Source organism: Pezoporus wallicus, unplaced genomic scaffold, assembly GCF_028554395.1.
Source record: "Pezoporus wallicus isolate ANWC-B61680 ecotype Strahan unplaced genomic scaffold, APGP_CSIRO_Pwel_v1 contig_3847, whole genome shotgun sequence".
Classification (NCBI taxonomy): Eukaryota; Metazoa; Chordata; class Aves; order Psittaciformes; family Psittacidae; genus Pezoporus; species Pezoporus wallicus.
This window is the reverse complement of record NW_026639842.1, coordinates 2,539,665-2,567,010: the sequence shown is the minus strand read 5'-3', so window position 1 is coordinate 2,567,010 and position 27,346 is coordinate 2,539,665. Positions and strand designations below refer to the sequence as shown.

Below are 27,346 nucleotides of genomic sequence, written 5' to 3'. Positions count from 1 at the left end.
CTAGCTTTTATTTCCCTTGTACCATCATCATCAAAACTGTTTGCTAGACTGCAATCAGTTACACCTGTGCAAACATACTGGGAGTTAATGAATTGTGTAGTTATCACCAAAATTATGTATTGTGTTGAAGAAACTCTATTACTCTGAGAACATGTGAAAAAAAATAATTAGGCTTTCTGATACCATAGCTTGAGTTTGCAAAACCTGGGGACAAAACATTATGAAATAAATGATCCAGCTTCATTGGTATAAAACACAAAAAGAACACCTTCCAATTTGTTAGATAATTGGTTGAATAATTCTATGTAAGTTTTAAAGTACATTTAGTAGATTAGGCTATCTTACCCTGTTACTAAGGATTAGGTTTTAGCTACTGCATGTTGAAGTCACTATGAGGAAAAAGAATTATTATAGTGCATTTCTTTTCCTTGCCTATGCCTAGTGAAAACTACTGAAGTATTTGTGTTTGTCTTATTGCTTACTATGTTATATCTTCCAGAATGCTTACATTTCTTCTCTGAGTATAATATTTAGTCCTCATAGCCAATATGTGAAAGTATCAGCATGTTAGGTCATTAATTTTAGTGAGAAAATACAGCTTTCTGATCACTTAGAATGTAAACAAAAAGAAATGATTGTATGAAATTACAGATGTTCTGTCTCCTAATAATTTATGATGGTTAATTTGTAAAGAATCTGTAGTCAGCTTTTATTAGTATATGGTTTTGCCTATGATTTGTCTTCCATGTGTATCTTGCAAGCATTGCTAAGTTGTTCCTTTGTGGTGACTTCCACTTGTTGCATTGTATGTGAAGTTAGGTAGTCCCTGACAAAGGGTCTTAGACTGGACCTCTTGGTGATGTGATGCTACTTACATATTTACAGTGATTCCTGTAGTTGTGAAACTTGTGTTTTAGGAGTTCATTGAGCAAGAGGAAGTTGATTTAAGAAGAATAAAATCATATGACTCCATTTGTACTTTAGTGAAACAAAAATAGATTGCCTTCTAACACATCTTTATGGCTTGGGTGGTAATGCGTTTTATTACTGTCTGAGAGATCCTTGATTTGGAAACAGTAATTGTGTTCCTCAGCTTGCTAAAGCAAGTTCTTTATAGAATTTGAGTGTTCTGCTAGCTGGGCTCTTACCTGTATGATGCAGTCATGTTTTGGAGAAGAGGGAAACTCCAGAATTTCTGAAAGGGTGGAAGGACTGGTGTGAAAAACATGACTAGAATCACTTGTAGGAGAACATCTTTTTCATAGTTCAGTTTAAAAATATCAAATAGTTCATAGTGCAGTTTAAAAATATCAAATACATACTTCAGTTTAAAAATATCAAATTACTTCATCAGCAGGAGCTCAGGCTTTGAAAACAAAATTGAGTCTGAATGGAGTTATCTTTCTATGATTTTATAAAGTGATGTTTCCAAAGAGATTGCTGGTATATCCTGTTACTTATGTGAGTGTGACCTAGGCTATTGTAAAAAGTCTTCCTAAGTAAAACTTCTTGCAGTGAATTATAAAATTCATTCAATTAATGTTGAGTATATAAGTTGCTTTATACAAAAAAGGAGAAAAATAATACTGCATCCAAAAAATTGTGTTTCTTGTTTGCAGGCTACTACAAGTCGCTTTATTTGTTAATTAACAATAAGCTTCCCTCGAGTATTGAGTATTCTGATGTTTCTCGAGTCCCTGTTGCAAAAATACTTCTGGAGAATGTTCTGAAGCCATTGCACTTTACATATAGCTCCTGTCCAGAAGGTGCAAGGTAAATAAAGATACTAGTAGGTACTTGTATACTCATTTCTAATTGCTCTTCTGGAGTGTCTAGCTGTTCTTTTGGTACAGTTTGTTGATTTGTTTGCAATAGTAATGACTTTTTGGCAATGCTGTACATCAGTGGAACAATGTAGCTTCAGGTGCGTTTAAGATAAAGGCAGTAAAATGCTGAAGACTACAATAAACAGCATAGGGAACAGCAGGTATTGCAATATGCAGGGACATAAGAGTGCAAAAACTTAGATGAGAGCAGAGGTGCAGCTATGGGCAGATGAATTTTAGAGTTAAAAAGAACTTTGTGACAGAGGAGCCGAGGTTTATGGAGAGAAGTAGTGAAGTCATAGTTTACAAGCAGAAATAAGCACGTATGTGGACAGATGGAACAAAAATCAAACTGATAGTATCACATGTAATAGTGTTTTGTGTTAAAATAGTATTTTTTTGGAAAAAAAAGGATAATTGTGGGTTTTTAGTACAGTTTTTATTTCAAGGTTATAAACAACAAACTTCAGAATAATTACTGTGAGTTCATGAAAAGTTTAAAGGTTAAAATTACATACAGGATCATCAGGAAAATGATATAGTAGAAGAAGTTAATTTTTGAGAAATCTGAGAAAGTTAGTTTATCAGCACAGGATTAATGGAGAACATCTTTATAGTCATCTTGATGGATGTGTTCAAACTTGCAAATTGATCTACTGTTCTGTGGATGTAATTGTGGGAAATTGTGTCTCTGTTTTCTATAAAGATAATTTTTCTTCCATTTCAGGCAGCAGATTTTTGCAGCCTTCACAGAGGAGTTTCTGGCAGCACCTTTTACAGATCAGATATTCCATTTCATCATTCCAGCGCTTGCTGACGTGCAGACCATTTTCCCTTATGAACTCTTTCTGAATGCACTATTATTAGCAGAAAGGAGAAGTGATGAAGCCCCGTGGCTTTTTTACTTTGTATTAACAGTTGGAGAAACATACTTGGGTAAGAAAGTTGAATAGCAAATTCATTGTTTTTTCATATTTCATAAAATCACAGAATGGTTTGGGTTGGAAGGGACCTTAAAGGTCAGCCAGTTCCAGCTTCCAGCCTCCCTGCTATGGGCAGGGACACCTTCCACCAGACGAGGTTGCTCCAAGCCCTGTCCAACCTGGCCTTGAGCACTGCCAAGGGATGGGGCAGCCACAGCGTCTCTGGGCAACCTGTTCCAGTGTCTCATCACCCTTATAGTAAAGAATTTCTTCATAATACCTAATATAAATCTCCTCTCTTTCAGTTTAAAACCATTCCCTCCTTTCCTAGTACTGCATGCCCTTTAAATACATGTTACGTATTTCCACAGTGTGGTTTATTGCCCAACAGAAAGGACAGTTTGGGGATAAAAGTGTTGGAGAGATCTGTTTTAATAGCTAGTCTTACCCTTTTTGGTAAAAAATACACATAAATTCGGTAAGATTTGGCATAATGTGTTTTGGTCAGGTATTTCTGGTAAAATATGTTTTATAGTGCGGTGTGATCTGGCTAACAATCTTCTATTTCAATGTATGTGCTACAGGATCCCTTTCAGAAGAAGGACTTCTTGTGTATTTGAGGGTACTGCAGACTTACCTCTCTCAGCTGCCTGTGTCTGCTTCTGGTACAGATTGTCAAGATGCAAACAGTGATTCTGAAGATGAGGATGAAGAGATCAGTAAAATGACAGCTGCACCAGTAAGCAATACGTAATTTCTTTGAATGAATTTCTGTTACAGCAGTAGCAAATATAAGCAACGCATGATCACCATAAGGCCAGTATTTTTCTAACTACACGTAGAAGGGAAAATATTTACTTCTAAAAAGATAGATGGCCACTCACTGTAAGCAAATGGAACTAGTTGCTTACATTAAAAACAAAACCTTTACTGTAATAAATCTTAAAGTACTGATACTTTGTCTGCAGAAGTGCAGAGCTTTTATTTAACAAAAAAAGTTTAAACTTCTCTTTAAATTTGTATTTTACAGAAACTATTGTTCTCTGTGTTCTTTAAGTTTGTGATAATGCTAAGATGTCATGAAGCGTACATGTGTTTTCATTTTTTTTGTCGTGGAAATATTACAGGTTCAACTTGTCTTCACCCTATAGAATTAGCTCTATTTAAATATACCTAACTACCTTGAAAGGCTCTCAAATGGGGAACACCTGCTCTCTATAGTAATGTGTAGAGACTGTATTATAAACAGAATCTTTCACTGTAAGCTTCCACCAGTTAAGTGAATCTGTGATAACTTTAACCTCCTAACACCTGGATCAAGGCTTGAACAGTCGAAGGTGGAGAGTCTCAGAGATTATTTTGCCTTCCCACACTGAGCTATGAAATCTGGATTTTTGTGTCTTTCAGGTATTCTGAGATTTCTGGTATTTTCTTGGTGAAGTGTTGAAAGCAAAAGGCTGTCAGCTCTTCTGAGAGATACTGTTCCTATAATGCCTACTTACATTTCATTTTAAATGCTTACCTTTTACCTGTACATTTTTAGGTGCAGTGTGTTACTGTTACCACAAAATCTTTACAAAGATAGTGTGAATAAAATACTTTATATGCCAGATACGCACATACCATATGTGATGTAAATATTGGCAGATTCTACTTGTGGCTTACAGATATTGGTGATGTTTAAGAGGTGACTAGATACACTTCTCATGCTTTATTGTGTATTAGCCTGTATTAGCCACTCTGAAGTTTTTTGTTGTTTGTTAACAACAAATGGTTATGAATGCAAAAATACTGTTTGTAAAGGAACTTGCCGCAGACATCCATCCGTTCCTGGATTTCATGTCTCCTGATATCATGGGGGAAGAGATGACTTAAGGTGGCTCTTGGGTCTGATAATTTTAAGAATGGTACTGGGATATACATATGTGTTTCTGTTTTAATTATTGTACGAGAAAACTATTTTCTAGCAAAATTCTGAAGTATTTCAATTTTTTTTAAAAGGGTGGTACTTGCCCATTAACTTAAAGCAAATTTTGCTTTAATATGTTTGTAGGGTGATGGGAGAATATCAGTTCAGTACATAACTGAGGAGTGTCTAAAGAAATTGGATACAAAGCAGCAGACAAATACTCTACTGAATATGGTTTGGAGAGATTCAGCTAGTGAAGAGGTCTTTACCCTGATGGCATCAATCTGCCACACGCTAATGGTACAACACCGAATGATGGTGCCAAAAGTCAGGCAAGTATAAATAATGATGTTGAACTGTAGTACATCTAAAATTGGTTTTATTAGATAGATTTGTTTTAAATACCCTGTGATGTTAATTCTGTTTTTTCTTTTATCATCAGCTGAAATAAATTATTTCAAATGTAAATAATAATTCCAGGCAAACCAAAGAGCGGATTCTTTCTGTTTCTTATTTTATTTCTTGTTCCTAGTGCACTCTCTTCAGTAATCACTAAATTCAGAAATGTAAGCTCTTGGTTTGTTCAGTGAACTGCAAATAGGTTAGTTGAGGACTATGGAACAGGTAGTGATCAGTGTGATCAGAAAATCACACACAAACAGGGATTGCAAAGATTCTTGAAAGGAGTTTATCCATCCTTGTGCTCAGAGGCAGCATCAAGTGTCGTTGTAGCAGAAGTTTGTGTAGCTTGTGTTTAAAACTTTCAGTGATACGGATTCCACAGTCTCTCTAGCTAGCTGAGCACTGAAACCAGTGTGTTTTCTACCCTCTGTAATATATAGACGAAGTCTCTCTTGCTACAAATGAAAATGATTCCTAACTGTTGAAAATCACTGTTATTGTTTGGAAAGGGCTTTGACACCTGAGATGGAGATAAGACTTGTTAATTTGTACAGCATTCTTTTACAAAGACTGCAAAACACAAATGTTACTAACAATGGAAGAGGTTTTTTGACCTTTTTATTATCAGACTAAGACCCATAAGTATTAACACTGTTCTGGTGCACGTAGTTTTGAGTGAGTATGTAGTTGCTGGTAATAAAGTAAGTATTTTGGGAATGCTGTAAACATAATTCAAGCTGCATTGTAAACAGTGATACAGAAAACTAATTAGGTGCTATCTTAGCCCAGTGGTGTTTATAGCTGCTAAAGGAAGTAGGATGTCAGTGAAACTGTGATTGTTCGATTAGGGTAATTAGTTCTTTGTAGACTAATTGCATTAGTGCAGGATGTGAGACCTGAAGATCATAGCAGCAGTTGAATTAGAATGCCTGCTTTATTGTGGCAAGTAGTACATTGCCTTGGATAGTAATTACTGAGTTTAAACGCATCACTGCTTTGACTTAAGGTTTGCTGGTGAACTGTGTAGAAAAGGGTGTTTAATAAATAAAGAAGTCACACAGAACTTTAATTGTATGAGCATGACATCTGTTTCCTCTAAGAAGCTATACTGGGTCTTTGCAATTACTTGTGGTAACAGGGTAGTTACACATTGGATAAATTCAGGAGTTATGAAAGCTCTACTTAACATCTTAGATCAGATAGTAATTTACTAATTTCGAATTTTGAATACTCTCAAAATAGTTATATGTATAAATTTTAGAAATAAGCAGTAGAAATACATTTGTGTCAGTAATACCAATGAAATTACTTTTGTGGTCAAAATGAAGTTAATTCAGGTATTTGGTAAGTTAAAGTAGATATTTAATTACTAGTTCTGGCTTCGAAGTCAGTTGTAAGTGCTGGATTTGCCAGGCATCATCATGTCAGGAGGTGTGAATCTTTTGTCTGTTCTCAGTACATTTGAGACTTGGCTGAAGTTACCAAGCAGCTATTCTAAACATCATTTTTGAGTGTTTTTCAAAGGACATTTGATGTTTGTTTTACAGGTACTAAATGTTGTGCCATTTCAAAAGGCAAAAGATTTTTTTCATCTTTAATTTCAACTTTTTTAATTGCTTGATGATTTTTTTTATTGCCCAAACATTTTGTCAAATTTAGTGATAGTCTTTTGAAAGATGATTCACTTATTTTTGTAACTAACTTTTAAATATACTGTATTCTGAATAGAAAGTAATCTATTCAATTAAACCATGCAGAAATAGTTAAGCAGAAATAATGTATCTAATATATCTTAAGAGCTCAGAAATGCTGTTACTTTTTTTTTGGAAGCATACTGGGTCACATGGTTTAAAAGTTAGAAAAGCTTGTTAGCCTTTTGTAAGACTTTGCTTATTTCACAGAATCACAAAGTAGTTTGAGTTGGAAGGAACCTTTAAAGTTCACCTGGTTCCAGCCCCACTACCAAAGGCACCTTCCACTAGACCAGGTTGCTTAAAGCCCCATCCAGCCTGACCTTGAGCAGTTCTAGGGATGGGGCAGCCACAGCTTCCCCATCCCCACAGTGTTTAACCTGGAGTATCCCATGAATATTTAACAGCATTTAAAACTGTAATAGAAAAAAATTAAAACCATAAAAGCTGCAAATCTGCAAAGTGAGATGCTGAATAAAGAAAGTAGTAACTGAAAATAACTTTTCAGTAACTCCAAAGAAAATTAGGGTAAAGTTAACACAGGCTTCAGAAGGAAGGAAACAACAAATACCTCTGCATTAGTTTTAGTTCTGAGGCTTTTTTGCTTCTTGGGGAAAAAAAAAGATGAGAAACTCATAGTATAGACATGTCAGTCTGCTAAACTGAATGTTTTTTCTTCTTGTGGTTTCTCAGTACATCTTTGATTGGATGATGGTGATACTGTATGGTGTTAGGAATGTTGGTGATGCTTCATTAGCTCAGTTGTTCCTTTGATTTTGCAACAGAGACTTAAGAAAGAGCAGAACAGGATACCCAGCAGTACATTCTAGTTTTGAACATAGTTTCTTTCTGATTTCTCTGCAGAGGGTGATGGGTTCCAGAGGTGGGTTACTGTTTTGGAAAGATGCAGTCAAGCCCTATTAAAGAAACAAGCCAGAAGACTTGAAAAACTGTTCTAGCATTTAGTAAGCCAGATGAGAGGTGTAGAATAAAATCTGCATTGCAATGAAGTCACTGGGAATTGTGCTTGTTTTCAGAGGGGCAGGGCTTTCATCTTTTCACTGTAAAGTTGATACACATTATTGAGTACAGTTATTAAAAAAGGAGAAAAAATAAGTCTTGAAGCATAGTTGTCATAAGGAGATTTGAAAGACTTTAGTTCATCAAAACTGTACTTTAAGTAGTAAATTTAGTTCGGCAAAATATTTAGGTGCGTAACTTAAATACCACAGAGTTCAGGTCATCACTATGGCTTACTCTTAGTGGTGGGAACTGTGCTTGTACTACGACTTTAGTAGCTGTCAGCTGTCAGTGCCACAGAGTAGTTGCTAATCTGGGTTTAACCATTTCATAGTGACCAAGTATTACTGCTGTTGAATTAACATCTCTAATCTTAACCTGTGGTTGAGAATTATTTGGAAATTGATGTTCTGGTGTAATAGGAGCAGCCTGTCTTCATACGTGTGCTGAAGATACTCAGGCTTTACATGAGGCTGTTCAAGTCATTCTTTAGGGAATGTTCTTAAACTGCTGTGCTTATCTCAAAACCAGAATCATTGAATATGAAGTTGTTACGCTTTTTCTTTCTGCTCTCTGCCCAATACAAAGTGAGGCAAAAAGCATAAAGTAGCCCAGAGAGCGGTATAGTTCATTTAGTGATGGCTTTGCCTGCTGTCTCGTACCTGTGACACCTTGCAGTTCAGAAGTGTCAGAATGCACTGCCCTGGCAGCAGTGACCTTTCACAGACTGTATGAGCTCCTCTCATTCTAGTGTATTCTCTTCATTAACTTAAATGGTCTCAGTGGGAAACAGGGCCCAATTTATGACCTAGACTGAAAAATCTTGCCTTTAACTAATTAACTTGTAGTGGTGCCTCAGCTAAATTAAGCTTAATGGGTCATTTAATCTGTCCCATTGCGCAGGAGGAATTTGACACTTTTTTAAAACCAGAGGTGCCCAAAATACTGTTCTGGCAAGTAGACATAAATCATGTGGCCTTTGTGGACAATTAGATACCTACGGAGAGAATCAAGGTTATAAATAAATGATTGTTATGTGCTTACTTTGGGGAGCAGATAATTTAATTTGGTATGATTAAAATAGATGCGTAACAGAAATCACTGGAGTAAATTTAACTCTCTTGTAACCTGTGGCTGAGACAGTGTGCCTGTTTACACTTGAAAGGAGCTTATCCTTTTTGGTAGTAGAAAAATGGTTCCTCTGCCAAACTACAGTGTTAGATCTGAAGATTGAACGTTACAGAAAATCTATTAATGAATCCATTATATAAAACCTATTAATGAATCCATTATATAAAACCATTTATAATCTCAAAGGAGTTGGTGGTATGCTGTGAGATTTTCAGGAAAATTCAGGACCACTCATGAGAGGGGTAAAACCCCAGAACTTAAATTTTAGCAGCTTGTTTTGTTTTTAGAGTACTACAGATACAGAAAATGAAACTCTCAAGTTAGATTATAATAGTTTGCATAAAAAGAGATAATGTCTAATCTTTTTTATTTCTGGTATTCGAGTGTGTGTGTATTTTCTGTTTGTTTTCTTTAAAGGAAGAAGTGATCAAGATTATGTGGATATTCAAGCTTTACATTGACTAATCTCAACACTTTCTGAATTGATAATGCTTTGTCTTCAGGGTGTATAAGCTATCCCTGTAATACATAATCTGTGAGGTGTAGTGGGACAGTTCATATCAGTATCCTGATAATGTAGTTTATCTGCCAAAGAAAAGGACCAATTGAGGTAGATTTTGACCTATTTTAATTCTCAAAGGTTTTATTCTTTCTTTTTTTATTTTTTTTTTTTTTTAGGCTTTTTAATTTTATTTTTCCAGTGTGAAGCCAGAAATTTTGAAACTTTTTAGTACAGCCAATTTCTTGAACTTTTGCAGTGATGCAATTTTTCAAGGCCATCCTTGCACTGTGGTGGTGTTTTTTTTTTTTTTTCGGGGGGGGTATGTGTTCTTTTCTGGTTGCAGTTGTCTTCTGCTTTGAAAGCCAATTTCTGTACTTGGAGTGGGAGGGTAGTTGGTTGTTTCTGTTGTCATTCCTTTTGCAAAGAATTGTATTTCGTGTACATCTAGTGATGTAAACTTTTTGAAACACATGGCCTAATTCTCCTTTCTGTGTTTAGTTGTAGTTTCATGTTTATTTTCTGGTAACAGTATGGAAAGACTTAGAATTGATGAATTCATCTGCTTCATATTTCATAGGTATTTCATATTGACAAAATAGGTTGTATGATAACATCCTCTACCAAATTTGCATTTTTGTATTTAACCAGATTTTTAAGGAAGGGAAATGTGAAGGTTGAATACATTCAGCATTTCTGGAATCGGGCCATGAAATACAGCAGTTGTTACAATTGACTGCCTGAATCACGGATATGGAATAAAAATGGCTAAAACTTAGACAAAGGTTATTATTATAAGCTCTTAAGGTTTGTCTTTTTTTTCCCTTCATTATTGCTGAACATTGCTAGAATGAAAAAATGAATTACATTATGATAGGTTCAGTGTCCATAATGTTTGTTCATTGCCACTAAAACTATTACATAATTTCCAGGGATGATTGTAAAATTAACAACTTTTTACTTGGAAGCCCTATGAGACCTAACGGCACTGTGCCAAATTACTTTTAATTTCAAATATGAGGCCGAAAAGTGAAGGTCACTGAGGAAATTTCTCATTTCAGAAACCAAGACATCAGAGATCATTCAGATAGTTAAACATTAAAATAGAAATTCTTACTCTAAATTAGCTAGATACAGTAAGCCCTTCCTACACGATAATGCGTCATTTCCACCCAAATGACAAAATAATATGACTTCAGAAGGAAGTAAAATTCCCATGAATCGAATTCAGGTTGGGTGTTATCACAAATTCCACATATTCAAGGGAGAACTTAATTTTACAGTAAAACTTACCTTAAAACTGGCATTAGTTGCAGTTGCTTCAAATTTGACTTGAACTTACTGATGTTCACCAATATACAACTGCTCTGGAGTATGTGAAGCTTCCAACTCTTTTTGAAAGTACCGATCTATGTATTTAAAATCTATGTATTGAAATGAGAGAGGTGATATTTCAACAAAGACCAAGAGATTGCTTGTATTTCATTTCACCTTCTTCTGTATGCCCCCACTCTATTTCCAAAACTCCCCATACCTGTGAAACTCTGTCCTTCCTGTGCAGTGAAGAGTTCTGCCCTTCGTCATTCTACTTCATCCTTGAAAAGTTGCTTGTTTGTGTGACTGGCTTTTGATGAATGCATGAGGTTTTAGAGCCTAAAGAAGAAATAGCTGTATGAGTGCTGGGGAGAGGCTGTGCTTCAGTGAAGGCAGTAGAAAGAGCCTGCAAGGCTTCATCCAGGAAGGGAGGGCCTAGAGGCATATGGCACTATGCAGTATTTGTGAGTGGGCCTGTAGATTTTCTTGTGTTTTCTGTGTGTTAATGTCTTTAAATGAATTGCTGCTTAAACCATTCTCAAATGTTTCTACCTGTTTACTCATATTTTACTTTTTTCCTTAATGTGTGCTTTCTTTCCTTTTGCCATCTGACACAATTTATCCATGTGGTCTGTAATTAATAGTGTTTTTCAGGCAGCAGTTAGTCTGCTCCCCACGTTCCATTTCCCAGCTTCCTCCTGCGTGTACGCATGGTCACCCGGAATTTTGGTACTATGAGGCTATTGATCTCTGAGAGATGTGGGACCTGAGTATCTGTTTTACCTTATTTATTCTAATAGTAGTTGTGAGACCTAGGAAAGTAGGGTAACTAACTGAATACAGCTCTTCAGAACTTGAAAAACGACATTTGAGTCAGTCAAATCCTGTTTGTTTTCCTAGAAGACATTAATTGTTTCAAATTATATTTGTCACATCTGTTCCTTTGTGCAGTGGGCAAAATAGGCTAGGGGAGAACTTGTAATTCCAGGATGCTCTTTATTTCTCATTTCTATAAAAAGCTTATCATCTGAAATAAGACAGTTAAAGTTAGTCCTGTGTATAACTGACTTGTGAGCATACACATTTATTTTTACAGCTAATAACTAATTTTCTGTGTACAGATGGATTAGTTTATGTGTAGTACTAGTAGTGTGGTAACTGTCCTGCATTGTAACTGACATGCATTGTTCCACTGATGATGTTGTATTTGTGTCTGCCAGGCAGAATATACCAGTAAAATTGCGACATAGTTTAAAATCAGAATTTGCTTCTAGCATAAATGAACTTTGAGGTATTTTATCTACTTTTCACAAAAATTGCTCTATTTGTTAATGTCCAAAGAATCAGAGAAATGACCTATTAACTAATTGGTGTGATTTTATAGATCAGAATTTGAAATAAATCCCAGATAAATAACTCTGAGTGAATATTATTGTTATTGATGAGTATTTAATTCTCTGGAATACTGCGAACATGGGCTTATATCATGTGGTTTGTTGCTGAGTTAATGAAAGCTCTGTATTTTAGGTATAAGGATTTATATGCTTGGTTTATTTTGGCTTTTGGGGCTTTCACCAGATTTGAGTAGGGTAAGAGCCTCCATCTTGAAAAAATAAGTTACTTATATTTGAGAAATGTTTGACAGATAAGTTCTTAGAGAAGCATTGTGTTTTGTGAATAGTCTTTTGGAAGACAATTTATTTGAATTTCCCTTTGCAGGCTTCTTTATAGTTTAGCCTTTAATGCCAGATTCCTGAGGCATCTCTGGTATTTGATATCTTCAATGACTACACGAATGATTACAGGGTATGTATTATACCATTCCTGAAACTGAGTCTTTGTTAAAGCAGAGTATATCTAGTGAGAAGAGAATGAGACAATTAGTGGTATTACAGTGCTTGTGGAAGGTGATTAAAACCAAAAATGTAATGGTGACTTAGCTCCTGTGATTGCATAAAACAGCAAAATCTTGGAATTTAGATATCTGCAAGTAATTATAGGTAAATAAATAGAATCTTCATTTAAAATAAGGCAGATGTTGTGCAGGTTTTGGAGTGCTTACTAGGATTAGTCTAACACTGAAGCTACCTGTACTTCATCCTAAATGTGTGAGATTTATCTCATATACTTTGACTAATGCAGAAGTTAATGTCTGGATTCCCAGGAATTTAGGCACTGGACCTGCAGATTTGCTTTGTGCTGACATGCAGATTAGTTACTCTTTTTGCTTTGTGTTTCCGTTCTAAACCAGAAAGTCTCTGCATTCAGTGATACTTACTGCCAAAGTTTATGTATCATCAAGACACTGGGATGCTATAGTGACAAGAACTTAAAAAGAGTGACCTTATTTTGCAAGAATGGGAGATAGTTATTTAACTGAGAGCACTGTCCTTATTTTGCTGTAGTAACTACTACTGAATATTTGTAAGATAATGCTGAATACTATAAAAAAGAGTATATAATTTACCATCTCTTTAATTTTGCATTTTTATATTTTAAGGTCTATGGTGCCACTTCTTCAAGTGATTTCAAGAGGGTCTCCAATGTCTTTAGAAGACTCTAGTCGAATTATCCCTCTCTTCTACCTTTTTAGTTCTTTGTTTAGTCATTCACTTATTTCTGTTCATGATAATGAATTCTTTGGTGATCCAATTGAAGGTGAGTTTCAAGCATACTAAATAATAGTGCTGTGCAAAATGTTTTTGTGTAATGCCACAAAGTTCTCTGGACAACAATTTGCTGACATCTGTGGGGAAGCTGTTCTGGGCTGACTTGCTGATGGTCCCCTGAGCACTCAGCTGTCAGCTGACTCTTTCATAGTGATTGCATTTAGAAAAAGAAATGATAGTCTGCACCTTGGGAACCCTAGCTTTATGTGGTCTGATATGGACATTCTTAATCATGATAATTTTTAATGAGGTAGTGAAGAGATTGAGCTACTTCTGGGCTGAACCTGTAGTCTAATGTGAAAATTTAATATAGCAGGAATCACAAAAGTGAATAAGAGAATATTGTGATTACAGTAATTGTGACTGCAAACAATTACAAGATCTGATTGGCTTTATGAATATATACTCACTCTCTTTTTGGGTGGTGTTCTGTTGGTCTACCTTTAGATTTTATGCGTGAATAATTAAAGTTCCAATGAAATAAGTAGGGTTTTGATGTTTTGGTGTTTTGTGGGGTTTTTTTGGTGGTGGGGTTCTTGTTTGTTTTTTTTTTTTAATACCAAAATGATTAAGAAAAAGTTCTTTAAGGAAACTTAAGCTTGCGCTTTATGTAGTTGCAGGTCAAAGACAATCATCAATGATGCCTTTTACACTAGAAGAGCTTGTAATATTATCACGTTGCCTTCGAGATGCGTGTTTAGGAATCATAAAGTTGGCTTACCCAGAAACAAAACCAGAGGTTCGTGAGGAGTATATTGCAGCATTTAGAAGTGTTGGAGTAACAAAAAATACGGAAATGCAGCACTGTATACAGACGGAACAAAAAAGGTGGATTCAGTTATTCAAGGTAAATGGTGTAAATTTTCAGAACATATTTCAGTAAAATTTTCAGGCATCTGATGGCGATAGAAGATTAGGTTAATTTTTTTTCCCCCTTTAATTACACTTTTAAGACAGTTATTACAAGGAATATGGATTTGGGAAATTTCCTTTTTGGGTGTATATGCGAAACAGAGAGTAAATTCTGATAATTGAAACTTTTTTTTTTTTTTCTTCTGGGAACTCTTAGTTTCTTTTCTTGCTTATCCTGTTTGAAAAAAAGTTACTGCATAGGATATAGGTTTTAACTTAGACTCCCATTCTGCAAGGTCCATAAGCATTTCGTGATAACTGTATGTAGGTGTGAAATTCTAACTGAATCATACGATTATTAGAGTACTTTTGTATTCAGCGGTTTGACTAAATGGGTACCATGCTGTAGTGGTTTTGTTGGTGTTTTGGGCTTGCTGGAATACTAATGGGATGGTGAATCTGGCTTAGCAAATGTAAACTTAATGTATGTTCTTTCTGGATATCTACCAGTGTATCTTCTGCCAGTTTTATCCATGGCCTCCTGCTGAAGACAAGTTAAGAGAAGCTGAAAATGTTGGCAGGAAAAGACCTAATATAACTGTTGCCGAAAAAAAAGGAGTTCTTGACTTGTCATGAAAATTCTGCAGCAAACACATCTAGTCAGCTAAAATTGCTCATTAAAGAAGTGGGAGCAGAAGAAATGCATTTTCCAAATTGAATGCGAGATTTACAGTCTGTTTAATACTGGCGACCTCTCGCACACTAATGTTCAGTTCGAGTCATCAGCTGTCCCTTCAGGTCTTTTATCACCGCTTTTGTCAAGCTATCTATTTAATTGAAAGAAGTTAATTGAATGAAAATGATCAACTAAGCTTGTATTAATATTGCTAATGGAACTTTCTTCTTGGCCATGTTTGGAGAAAGATGTCATGCTAGACTTTAGGAAAGGCCCATTAAGGCTTGCACTTAACCTGATGGGCTAATTAAGGAATGCTTATTCATTCTACAAGTCTAAGATAGCCTCTATCTAGCCTATTCTGCCTGATTTTACAACACATTTCACTTATGAGCATAAGCATTAATAGCAGGGAGAGTAACTGATAATGTTTTGATTGCACTGAATACAGTCCTAATGCACCACTGAATTCGTAATTTGCACGGATTGCTCTAATATATGTTTGCAGAATTTAATTTAATTACTTGTCTTTAAGTTGCCAAATAAACTTTTGATTTAAAGGTCACATGTGAAAACTCCAGTATGTCTATTTTTCTAAGAAGGACAGCACGCTAGGGGTGTTTATTATGTATGCAGTTTATATCATGCCATGTTCTATTTCTTCTCTTTGGTTTGTCATTTTTAATCATTTTATAAGCTGCTTATGTTTTAGATGAATTTGATTTATTTTGGTGTCATTCAGAAAGTTGCAAAATCCTGAGTTGATTTGTCCCCCTTTGTCAGCCAGAAATTAAACTTGTAGTGGAACTCTCTAAACTTGTTACTATTTCCTGGAGCCAGGGTTGTCTTCCATTAGGTGAGTTACAAATGTAAATCTTAAGGATATCTTGAAGGCTCTGGTTCTATTAAAAAAAGTAGTTAATAACAAAGCTTCCCTCGTTTACTCCTCATTTACTCCTTCAGAAGTGTATTGTTACAGACAGCTGCAGCTAGTTCATCTTACAAGAAGACTGCTGTACGCAGCACCTGAGTCTTTTCTGAGGGCAGCTTCAAAATAGCTTTATGTCAGTAGCAGGCAACAGTATCTTCTTCCAAATCATTAAAACAAAGCTGAAGTGGTTCATCACTTGTCAAATAGGAGAGAGAAAACTAAAGAAAAACCTAGGCAAGCTGCCTGCAGAGAAAAATGCCTGTTCTTTCCCTATCACCTGTGCCTTTAATTTCATGGTTTTCCTTTATTTTCTTTCCATTTCTCACACTTGCTTTGCATCTTTTCCATGCCACTTGTATCTAATGAAATGCATTCCTCTGTGTATGTGTGTGTGTGCGTGCGTGTGTGTGTATATATACACGCAAATAGAGGCTTTATTTCTGCAAGATAATGATAAATCTGAAAACAGTGAGGTGTCAGTATTTGGTAACAGATTGGAGGTCTTTGGTAAGATTTACATCTTTATTTAGTAGAATCGCTCTTTTTTTGTACAATATTGAATAGTGTAGTTACTGTTACAGATTCAGTGGAAGGATTTACGTTACAGGTAAATGAATATGGATGTTGTCAAATAAAATAATTTTTTCACTATCTTGAGTTACTCCTATGAAATTAAGTTGCTAATTCTGCTGAATGTTAGTTTTGACTGTGTCTTGCACTTGGCACTTTATTGGAAAGAAATCTCCATTTTAATATTATTTATTGAGTGGGTCTTTTGTTTCAATAAAATATATACCAAAAATTTTAGTTATGAATTCAGATTGCTGGTGTTCTCAGGATCCATGCATTATGTAGAAGGAACTCCAGTCTCACCTAATTTGATTCAGCTTCCTTAAAGGATTCTTCAGCTGCTTATAAAATATTTTATTAGCATGGTCCTCATGTGGATAACTTTGTTAGATTTTTTTTTTTTTTTCCTCCTTTTTATATCTTGCTCTTGCATATAGTGGTAATGGGACCAGAGAGCTTCAGTGACCCGTCTGACCTGCACTGAATTTTATAAGGGCAAGGTGATGAAAATTCCTGTGTAATCAGACAGTTCCCTTATTAGCATTCTTTGTTCTGTCTTTATTCAAGAGGTTACTATACAAAGGGTATCTTGAAAGGTCTTTTGTGTAGTATCTAGATACAGAATCCTTTAGAAGGCCCATTAAGCTCTCTGTTACTCTTGACACCTGCCCATTAAGATTGTCTTTTAGCAAGATTACTTCAGAGAAGCTTGGCGTTTGTTTTTTTATATTCATTTTTCAAGGGCTGTAGTTCTAAGTTGCAAAACAGATGGCTGCTCATTGTAGCAGTGATAATGTCTTTTTAGCCTAGTAATTTAATATTCTATTGATTCCACTTAATTATGTTTTATGTAGTGTTGCTTGAGATGGAGTAGTTGTTAGCTCGATAGCTCTTTTTTTTGTTTCCCCCCCCCCCTTTTCTGGATTGGAGGAAACTGCCAAGAAAAATACTAAAGTTGCAAAGACACCCTTGTGGCCATGCTGACCATTATCCTCAGCCTTCCAGTTTTGTTATGAAGATGTGCATAAACTAGTTGCCTATACAGTTTTCTCATTTTCTGACAGTATGGTTATGATAATGACAGAATTACCTTTCGGCATAGTGGTTTGTGCTGATGTGCTTGTGGTTGGGCGAAGTACGGGTGTACACATCATCACCCATGATGGTTCAGCTGATAAACAGCAATTTGTTAAACCAGTTTCTAGGGTGGTTTTCGGGTAGATGCATATACCTTCTGCTGGGAAAGAGCTTACTAACTTTAAACACTGAAGGGCTTTTATCTAACACATTTTGGTTGTAAATAACATAACAAATAAAGCCATATATATATGCATATTAAATGAAAGTTACTACTAGTGCTGCCCCCTCCCCATATTTTTAGGACTGTAGATGCTTTTTGTCCTTGTGGTGATCACTACAAGAATATTTGGCAGCCATCCTTTTCCTGGAAATGGTCATTTTGTGATCTGTTTTCAGGCATGTTTGGGCTAGGCTTTTCTCAGGAATGGTTTTATATGCTGCATGCTTTAGCAATCTTACGGTGGGGTTTACTGTGCATTATAAACATCTAGGCTAGTCACACTGGGATCTGTTTTAATAGAGACAAGAACTTTGAATGTGTAGATAATTTGGTAAATTGTTAGCTACTTCTGGATTATATGATTTTTTTTCTCTACCTTTGAAAACACTAAGAAGATACTAATTGAAAAGGAGCCTGTAGTGTCCTTTCAGAGGTAGTCCTTTACCCTTAAAAATATTAGCATTTGTTTATAATTACCTCAGTGTCTTTTTGATACAGCCTCTTCTGAGGCACCTTTACCTGAAAGTGGTTTAGTTTGTTAATGCAGGAACCAGAATAAGTCAGTCTTTCATGTACTTTAGATATATAACTTCTGCTTTTATGTTTTGCTGTCAGTTTAATGCTTCTGCCCTCTTCTGTGCTTTCTGAAGTTGATTTTGGCTTTTGTACATTTTGGCCATTGTGTACATCACCCTGTCTTTTGCTGGGTAATTTTATTGTCTATAGGCAGAAATACCCATTGTTTTTCAGTTGATCCCTTAGATTTGCCTAGTGTGGAGTGATACACATGACCTTTGTCTTGAGATGGCAGGCAAAAGTTCCATTCTTCTGTGGAGCATTTTCCTTGAAAAATGATGTACAGAAATGTAAGAATTTTCCTACTTGTAGAAAAAGAAAACCTACAAGTCAGATTGTTTGGAATCTCAGTTTTAAAATGAGAAGTAGTAAGGAATAGCTATATAGCTCTCTCTTCTAAAAGCATACATCTATTCATATGCTTAATTTCTGAAAAACTATATATAAAAAACCCAAACAAAATCTTGTGTAAAAGACCATTGTATGAACTGTGTGGTTAGGTGTTAATTTCTTTAAATAAGTAATTTGATGCTGGTAATGATTTGTTTAGGCTTCCCTGAACTGGCATTCAGCTTTTTAGTTGTGCAGTGTAGCCCTAAGGTTACTTATTCCTTGGTAGGTCTTAGGTTTGGAACTTTTAATAAGCTGGGTTTTTCTGATGACTTGTAAGTGAACCACAATTACTTACTGACATTCTAAGGTATTTAAGAGCAAGTTTTTATAACTTAAAAATAAGTAATGATTTCATACAATAGGAAATCTTTTTAGTTTTTCCTTGTGGATTATACAGTTTCATTCTCAGGGCTGAATGTATATTGAATGTATGTGCTTCTGACACCTAGGTCATCACAAACCTAGTGAAAATGTTGAAATCTAGAGATACAAGGAGAAATTTCTGCCCACCAAATCACTGGCTCTCGGAACAAGAAAACATTAAAGCAGATAAGGTAAGAGTAATGTTCTTTTTCCACATAGCCTTACAAGTGCGATTGTTCCAGTGGTAAAGTATTTGATTCTTGACAGTATCAGTGATGTTTTATAGATTTAGTGTGGTTTAAGATCTGGAGTAATGCTGCTTATCTCTAATGTAAAACGCTTGCATCTGTTAAGAAACTTTTCTCTTAAACTGCATTTCCAGTCCATGAAGTAGAATGCACTCTGCAGTGCAGCAGTGTAAGTCATCTGCATTTGTAACGGGAGAATTGAAAATCTGGTAGCATTTTGTTGCATTTTATTTCCTAGTTATTTCAAGTACTTCTCATAACAAAAATGCTAAATAATAGAATTGCTCGGGGGGGGGGTAGATGCCCTCAAAAATCTCTTCCAAACCAAAAGAAAATTCAGTAGCATTTTCTGTACTTACCTCACATACAAATTACTTTTTGTTCCCTAAGAGCTTTTGAAAAAAATTATGTTGCGCTTAAAACGTGTGTGTGTGTGTGTGTGTGTGTATGTGTGCAAAAGAAAACACTAATGGGAATGTGCAAGTACATCTGTTGAGTCATTGACAGCTTGGGTCTTAAGGAACTAGTTACACTTCAGCTAGGCTACTTTGTACTGTTGGATTTCTTAACTAAGTTTTGCATGGAATAATTAACATTAACTCTTGTGTTTATTTTTGGTGATCACTTATTTGCTTGCTTTTTGTTTAGGATTTTCATCTCTGCGTGACAGGTCTTCATGAGTCTTAGAAAATAGTGCCTAGGCAGCTTATTGGAAGTAGTAGTGGTCTTAAACTGTGATGCTAACTAGTACAAAGTAAACAAAATTTGACACCTGAAAAATCAAACTCTGCTCTCTAATATCTTAAATACCAGAATTTAATGTAACATTATATGGTATTTTTAAATGATAACTGGACTTTATATTACATTGTTGTTAATTCTGCAGCTCAGCTTTAAAGATCAAATATAAGAAAGAGTGATTAGAAATGAAGATGTGTAGGCATACAGACATGCTCCTGAATGAGGCAACTTTGTGTATTTATATAATTTATTATGAAATGTTTATAGTAAAGGGTAATATGTAATTAGATAATGCTTAATTATAAAATACTGTTATCTGGTAGGTTACACAGCTGTATGTGCCATCTGCCAGACATGTCTGGAGAGTCAGAAGAATGGGAAGAATAGGACCGTTGCAGTCTACTTTGGATGGTAAGATACGGTCTATGCAGTTTTTGCTTTGCTAAGTCAAAATAACGTCCTGCCTTTTATAAAGCTTGGTTAAGTATTTTGTATAAAAGTCTTAATGATAGCCAAAAGCAAGGCAGTCTTTCATAGTTTTGTTTCATATATTAAAAAAAAAAGTATATTTGTATACACATGTATATAATTGTCTTTTAGAATATTCAAGTATTGGGTATAAGTTTTCCCCAAGCTTCTGCTTGCGTCGATGAGGGGAAATAATAAGATGAACAAGTTGTATGATAGAAGCATACATTTTAACATGTATAAAAGGCATTTGCATAAGATGCAAAATTAATAAAGTTGCAGAAGATGTAAAGCATTGAGGTTTTGCTTATACTGTATACTACAAAGAGATTTATTATATATTAAACTATAACAAACAAGCTGTAGGTACCATGATAAGTATTAATTACTGTTTATGAATACTGCCTCTAATTAGATGTCAGAAACTTAACCCCTTGAATTACTCAAAGTATCAGGACTTTATGGAACTTCCAAAGAAAAAATTAGAGAATGGCACCAACTTAGCAATCAGGGTAAATTTCCATTAGTTCAGTCATGTCATTGTGCTTTCTCATGTAGCCAGTCTGTTTCTTTCAGCTTTTCATACCTTTGTAGCTTCACTAGTCTAGAATTTTACCTTGCTATGCTCAGGTAAAATAATCATTAAATCACTAATACTTGTGAGATTTAATAATGAATTAGAAATGGGCCCTTTAAGCAGCAAAATGATTCATCTGTGAGGGTCCCTACTCTCTTTAAAGATGATGTAATCTGTTTGAGTATCTTAGCCAGGTACACTAGATCATTTAGAGACCAGAGTCTTTGGATGCTGATATAGAGTTGTACAGAATTAAGGGCTTTGTCCAAGGTTGAAATCAGAGGACTTCTTGTAATGATTTAGAAAAAAAAAAATAAAAGGTATGGTGGTCTAAATTTACCTTGATCACCTTCTCAATCTAGTTGCCAGATAACAACTAATTGTTCCAGTGTAAGTACTTCTCAAACTTTTGAATCAAGGTTTTTTTCAGTTTGGTTCCTCTCTTTAGAACTCGCCTATTCTAAGTGATTGCTAATACAAAATCTTAAAAACAGGTGTTTTATCCAAAATTGCCAGGCTTCAACAGGCCTGTATTCTATCTTACAGACTACATCAGTGATCCCTATAATTTCCGGATTCTCCCCTATGCTACTCGTCCTTCCCCTCATATGTACAGTATCTTGAGCTCTCTACCTTGTCTTCCTTCCCATAATAGCACCAGTTCCCTCCATTTCATGAGTTGTCTTGATTGGAGCAGTTGGTGGATAATGAATGCAAGTGCCGTCGTTGGTGCAGAGCAGCTACATGCCCTCATTTTGTTGGCTGGCTGTCAGACAAGCTGACACACTGAACAGAGCAGATAGCTGAGCTCTCCTTGCTGCTTCTGTAATCAGGTCACTAAAGGAATTCCTCTTCTCTGTCTAGCTGAAAATGTTAACAAAATTTAGGGTTTTTGAACCTCTTATTCTCTGTCAAAGTTAAAATTCAGCTGGTTAGCTCAAAAGGTGTGTTGGTGAGGAGGGATGACACTTTGTTCATGTAAGCCTCATTTTCATACGAAATCAGGCTAAAAAAGGTACAGTTGACATGAATGTGTGAAAACAAGCAGGTAACAATATGCACATGACTCATTTAATCCCTCTTGACTCCATATGGGTTAAAGCCAATTAGCATGAAAGTACTGCTGAATCACATATGGTCATGTTTATTTGTGCTTTTTCATTTACTTAAATGGCAGACTTGTGAGTTCTAAATGCCCTCTGTATTGATGACTCCATCCCATATTTCTCTTTAAAGAAAGAAGCTGTGATGGAGAAATGCAGATAAAATTGACTAATTGACTGGAATAATTGAACTGTCGAAGTCATGTAGTAGTTTACCTTTGCTGTACATGCACTTTTTACTTAAAATGCTTTTAACTGTTAGCTTAATAGGCTGCATACATCGGCTTTAATTAAAAATGTTTACTAAGCAAACTAAGGGTAATCACAGATAAGCATTCTATCAGAAATTCCAAAGGCTTGCAATGTTGAAACCTGACCTGAATGAATATACATCAAGTATACTAATGTTTTGGGTCACGTCATCTTAAATTGTTGCTTAAAATATCCCTACTTAAAGTGCTTTGATGAGTAAAAGAAGAAAAGAACATTGAAGTGTTGTCCAGTTGCAGCAGTGCAGCAAGATGCTAGGCACCACAGGTAGGAAGGAGCCAAAAGAAAAACTTAAAACTGTTATCATAAATTTCCAGGCTGGGTAATAATATGGAGCATTTACTTCAGTTTTGTAACATGGGCTATGACTAGTCTAGACTGGAGTCTTTTTCTTTTTTTATAAGGTGACTATTAAACATGAAACAACTAAGGAGTTCTGGGTTTTGTTTCCTCTGTAGACTGAATCTAGGTGGGTCTTTAACCACAGTGTCTAATCAGTGGACAATTCCTTTTTGTTTTTGCTGCAGTTAATTTACAGTGAGATATGTGCTCAGCAGCTGAGTTTCTTCCCATGAAGTTAGAGCAGGATTGGCACTCTACTGTGCATCCCCCAAAGATGAATTGTTTCCTAAAAACATCTTCTGTGGTTAGAAGAAGGTTCAAAGGAACTGCATGATAGCTTGGGAAGTGCATGTGATTGAGTCTCTCTGTTTCTGGCACTGCTTCAGTTCTTCTCTAATCTTTTTTTTTTTTCCCCTAAGCACATTACACAGTTTCTTGATGTTCTCACTATTTCTGCAGGGGCTAGGATCTAATGTGGTCCACTGTGACCTTGCTGTTAGAAGAGAAAACTCATTGAAATGTTATCTTTGCGTTGGTTTCATTAGGTTTGGTTTAATTCCTTAGGCTTTATGCCTAAAACGATTTGATTGAAAGTAGACGTATTTGAAAGCACAATACCTTTAAACTGTTTTGGGCATTGGGATGGGGATACTGTGTATTCCTGCGATGAAAATTCTAATTGCTTACAACTTCTTAATTGTTTTCTATCATGTATTTTTCTTAATTTAAAAATTAAACTGTCAGTAACAAGAAAATAACATTTCCTCTGAATAAAATAAAAAATACAGGAGTACCTGTTTTTATACACATTTTATTTTCCATGTGTTTTCACTACTTATGTTTCAATTTGCTTATACAAACTAATGTTTAAAGAAAGGTAAAGCTGTGTGTGACTGTTCAGTAAACAAACTATTTTAACATACATGTATTTTTATACAGAGTAAATTGAGCCACTTGATAAAAAAAAAATGTTTTAAACAAATGTGCTTTCTAAAATTTTTAAAATTATTGTTTCTATTTTAAGTGGGGTTGGAGCCAGCACCTCTTTCTGTATCTGAAGAACGACAACTTGCAATTCTGACAGAGCTGCCTTTTGTAGTTCCGTTTGAAGAAAGAGTAAAGGTACCTAATTTCTAATTTAATATGCAATTGGTTTTCTAGTTTTATGTTTTCAGTAAGTGTAAAAAAAAAAAAAAAAAAGAAGGCACTCAGCTAAGTAGAAACTCACCCTAGTTAAGTTTATACTTACTAGGTGCTTTTCCCTACAGAAGGACATGATAGGCCATGCTGTTTTTCTTCAGTACTCATATGGCAGTTGAACATTTGAAGTTACTTATCTCTTCTTTTACTAGTCATATTACCCTTTATAGTAACTGCATTAAAATTAGAAACACATATTCCAAGATACATGAGAGCAGTCGTATGTTCATAATAAACTGCAGTCCTGATTCAGTGATTGATCTACATGATTGCACCCTCTTGTGGTAAGCAGAGCACTAACTAGTTGTGTATCTGTAATAAACATTCCAAGGTCAAGACTGGACACCTTTGTGCAGTGGGTTGATTTACTTAGGATGAGATGATGGATGTCCATTTTGGGAAAATAGTGCCTAGAGATTAAATTTCTACATTAATAGCTGACTAGCTGAACTTTAATAGAGTATGTGATTTAAAACTTGCAAGATTCTTGTTGGATTTGCTTTTCAATGTTGTCTAGATTTTAAAGATGTAATTGTTCTATTACCTATTTTGGTTTGCATCATACTTTTTTAAAGCTCTTAATCTGTTACGCACTTTTTTTTTTTCCTGAACTGCTTTTCTGAACTGTTCAACAGTATCAGTTACTTAAAAACTGCTTGCTGATTGTCTTGGAAACACTAAGTTGCAAGGCACCCTCAAGGAATAGTTAATTCCATAGGGAAAGTAAATCAGTATTTGCCAAAAAAGACAGTGACAGATTTGATAGAAAAGGAGTGCTTTTCCAGGCTTATGAAACAGTTGTTCCCACAAAACATCCTAATATTGCGTGGGCAACTTTGCAGCAGGATAATAGGCAAATAGCTGAAAGTGACCTCAAGCAGGGATCTCTGTGTCATGATTTAGCCACTGTTTACAACCTCTGGGCTTCCTAAAGCTGTGTTGAGATTTATATATGTTAAGTTTCTGGAATTCATAAAACCTTGTTCTCTTTACTGTGAGAGTGACAGAGCACTGGAACAAGTTGTCCAGGGGGGTTGTGGAGTCTCCTACGTTGGAGATATTCAAGGCCCCCCTGGACAAGTTCCTGTGTGATGTACTCTAGGTTATCCTGCTCTTGCAGGAGGGTTGGACTAAATGATCTTTTGAGGTCCTTTCCAACCCTTAGGATTTTGTGATTCTGTGAATCACAAACCTTGGACAGGAATACATCACTCCAGACCATGTTGTCCAAGGCTCTGTCCACCCTGGCCTTGGACACTGCCAGGGATAGAGCCACTTCTTTGGGCAACCCGTTCCAGTGCCTCACCACCCTTACAGTAAATAATTTCTTCCTTGTATCTATCCTGAACATCCCCTATTTAAGTTTGAACCCCTTACCCCTTGTCCTATCCCTACAGTCTCTGATGAAGAGTCCTTCTCAGGCATCCTTCCGATATCTGTCAGATACTGGAAGGCTGCTATGAGGTCTCCATGCAGCTTTCTCTTCTCCAGGCTGAACAGCCCCAACTTTCTCAGCCTGTCTTCATACGGGAGGTGCTCCAGCCCCATTATCATCCTCATGGCCCTTCTCTGGACTTGCTTCAAGAGCTCCATGTCCTTCTTATGTTGAGGACTTGAGGACACCAGAACTGCACACAGTACTCCCAAGTGAAGTCTCACGAGGGCAGAGTAGAGGGGCAGGATCACCTCCTTCGACCTGCTGGTCACACTCCTCTTGATGCAGCCCAGAATATGGTTGGTTTTCTGGGCTGCGAATGGACACTGCCGGCTCATGTTACGTTTCTCATCGACCACCACCCCAAGTCCTTCTTTGCAGGGCTGCTCTGAATCTCTTCTCTGTCCAACCTGTAGCTCTGCCTGGAATTGCCTGGACCTTGCACTTGCCTTGGTTGAAGCTCATAAGGTTGGCATTGTCCCACCTCTCGAGCATGTCAAGGTCCCTCTGGATGGCATTTCTTCCCTCCAACATATCAGTTGAACCACACAGCTTGGTGTCATTGGTAAACTTGCTGAGGGTGCGCTCAGTCACACTGTCCGTGTCGCTGACAAAGATGTTGAATGGGATCAGTCCCAACACTGAGCCCTGAGGGTCACCACTCAGTGTCCAATTGGACATTCAGCCATTGACTGCAACTCTTTGCGAGCAACTGTCCAGACAGTTCTTTATCCACCGGGTGCCTTTGTCTGCTGTTGTCAGATTTTCCTCTTCCATGGTACATTTGTTGGTTTTAAACATCACTGGACGCACTTTCTTAGTCTTCTTAGTTAAGAAAGCAGCTTATGACATTGTTAGGAGATTACATCCCTTAGAAAATGTACTTGATTATTTATTGAATATTGGAAAGCAGCAAGAGAGGACAGACTTTGCATTGAGGGTATACTGAACATTATTAGGCATTGAGCAGCCCCATCCCATGCTAAATATTGACATAGAAATGCAGTTAGCCAGAGTTATTCTTCAGGTGAACTGTAGCAGGTTCCTGTTGTGAGGACTTGCAAAGGGAAAATATGAAGTTCAGTTTATACTTCAGCTTGCATTTTTTTGAATTGGTTCTTTGTTTAATATGGCAGTGCTATCCACTGTTTTGCTTTGAATTATTTGCTGACTCCTCCTCAGAGAACTGATACCTAGCTTCTTGTAACTAAGCCCTACAAAAAATTACCAGTTTTGAGGATTGCCTCTGTGTGTGCAGAATATTCATGTGAGTTTTTCCCTTTGTTTTTGAATACTTTGCATTTCAGAATTCTGAAAGTTAGGTAGAGGAAATTGTAATCACTGACACAGTGTTTGTAGATAGGCCTTTTTATGTAGAAAGAACTGAAGATGGTATCTTAGCACAAAAAAGTTCTTTGCATGTCTGTCCTCTCCCCTTCCCTGTGACATGGCTCTGTATTATATTTCTGCAGCTCAGTGAGAGAGAAGACAAATCACTTGAAAGTGAGTGCCCAGAAGCAACTCAAAGGACAGTAATGTAGCAAATAACCATCTCTTACTGAATATTTAGATCTGCATGATGGCATCATTTTTCTTTTCATTTATTTTAACAGATTTTTCAAAGACTGATCTATGCTGATAAGCAAGAAGTTCAAGGAGATGGGCCATTTTTGGATGGAATTAATGTCACTATAAGGAGAAACTATATTTATGAAGATGCTTATGATAAACTTTCTCCTGAAAATGGTAGGTTTACAGTTAAGTTGTTGGCGTGTTTCTAACATTTAACCATTCTTACCACGTAGTTACTACTTGATTACTTGAGTAGGATATTAAAAGTGTATCAGCTCTAAGGTGTGAAAATTCTTAAAAACTTCCTCAATTTTTACAATAAAGTTACTCTCATCCACATTCTTT

General features: G+C 36.0%; 1 protein-coding gene across 1 annotated transcript in view; it reads left to right on the top strand.

Moving 5' to 3' along the window:
- UBE3C (ubiquitin protein ligase E3C) overlaps positions 1 to 27,346 on the top strand; it is a 72,074-nt gene that overhangs the window by 16,149 nt on the left and 28,579 nt on the right. The window contains exons 7-17 of the mRNA XM_057416495.1: positions 1,620 to 1,773; positions 2,554 to 2,762; positions 3,334 to 3,488; positions 4,803 to 4,990; positions 12,435 to 12,521; positions 13,216 to 13,373; positions 13,999 to 14,231; positions 19,132 to 19,236; positions 20,358 to 20,445; positions 23,819 to 23,916; positions 27,043 to 27,175. Of these exons, the coding sequence (XP_057272478.1) occupies positions 1,620 to 1,773; positions 2,554 to 2,762; positions 3,334 to 3,488; positions 4,803 to 4,990; positions 12,435 to 12,521; positions 13,216 to 13,373; positions 13,999 to 14,231; positions 19,132 to 19,236; positions 20,358 to 20,445; positions 23,819 to 23,916; positions 27,043 to 27,175 (1,608 nt within the window). The remainder of the gene's footprint in view (positions 1 to 1,619; positions 1,774 to 2,553; positions 2,763 to 3,333; positions 3,489 to 4,802; positions 4,991 to 12,434; positions 12,522 to 13,215; positions 13,374 to 13,998; positions 14,232 to 19,131; positions 19,237 to 20,357; positions 20,446 to 23,818; positions 23,917 to 27,042; positions 27,176 to 27,346) is intronic.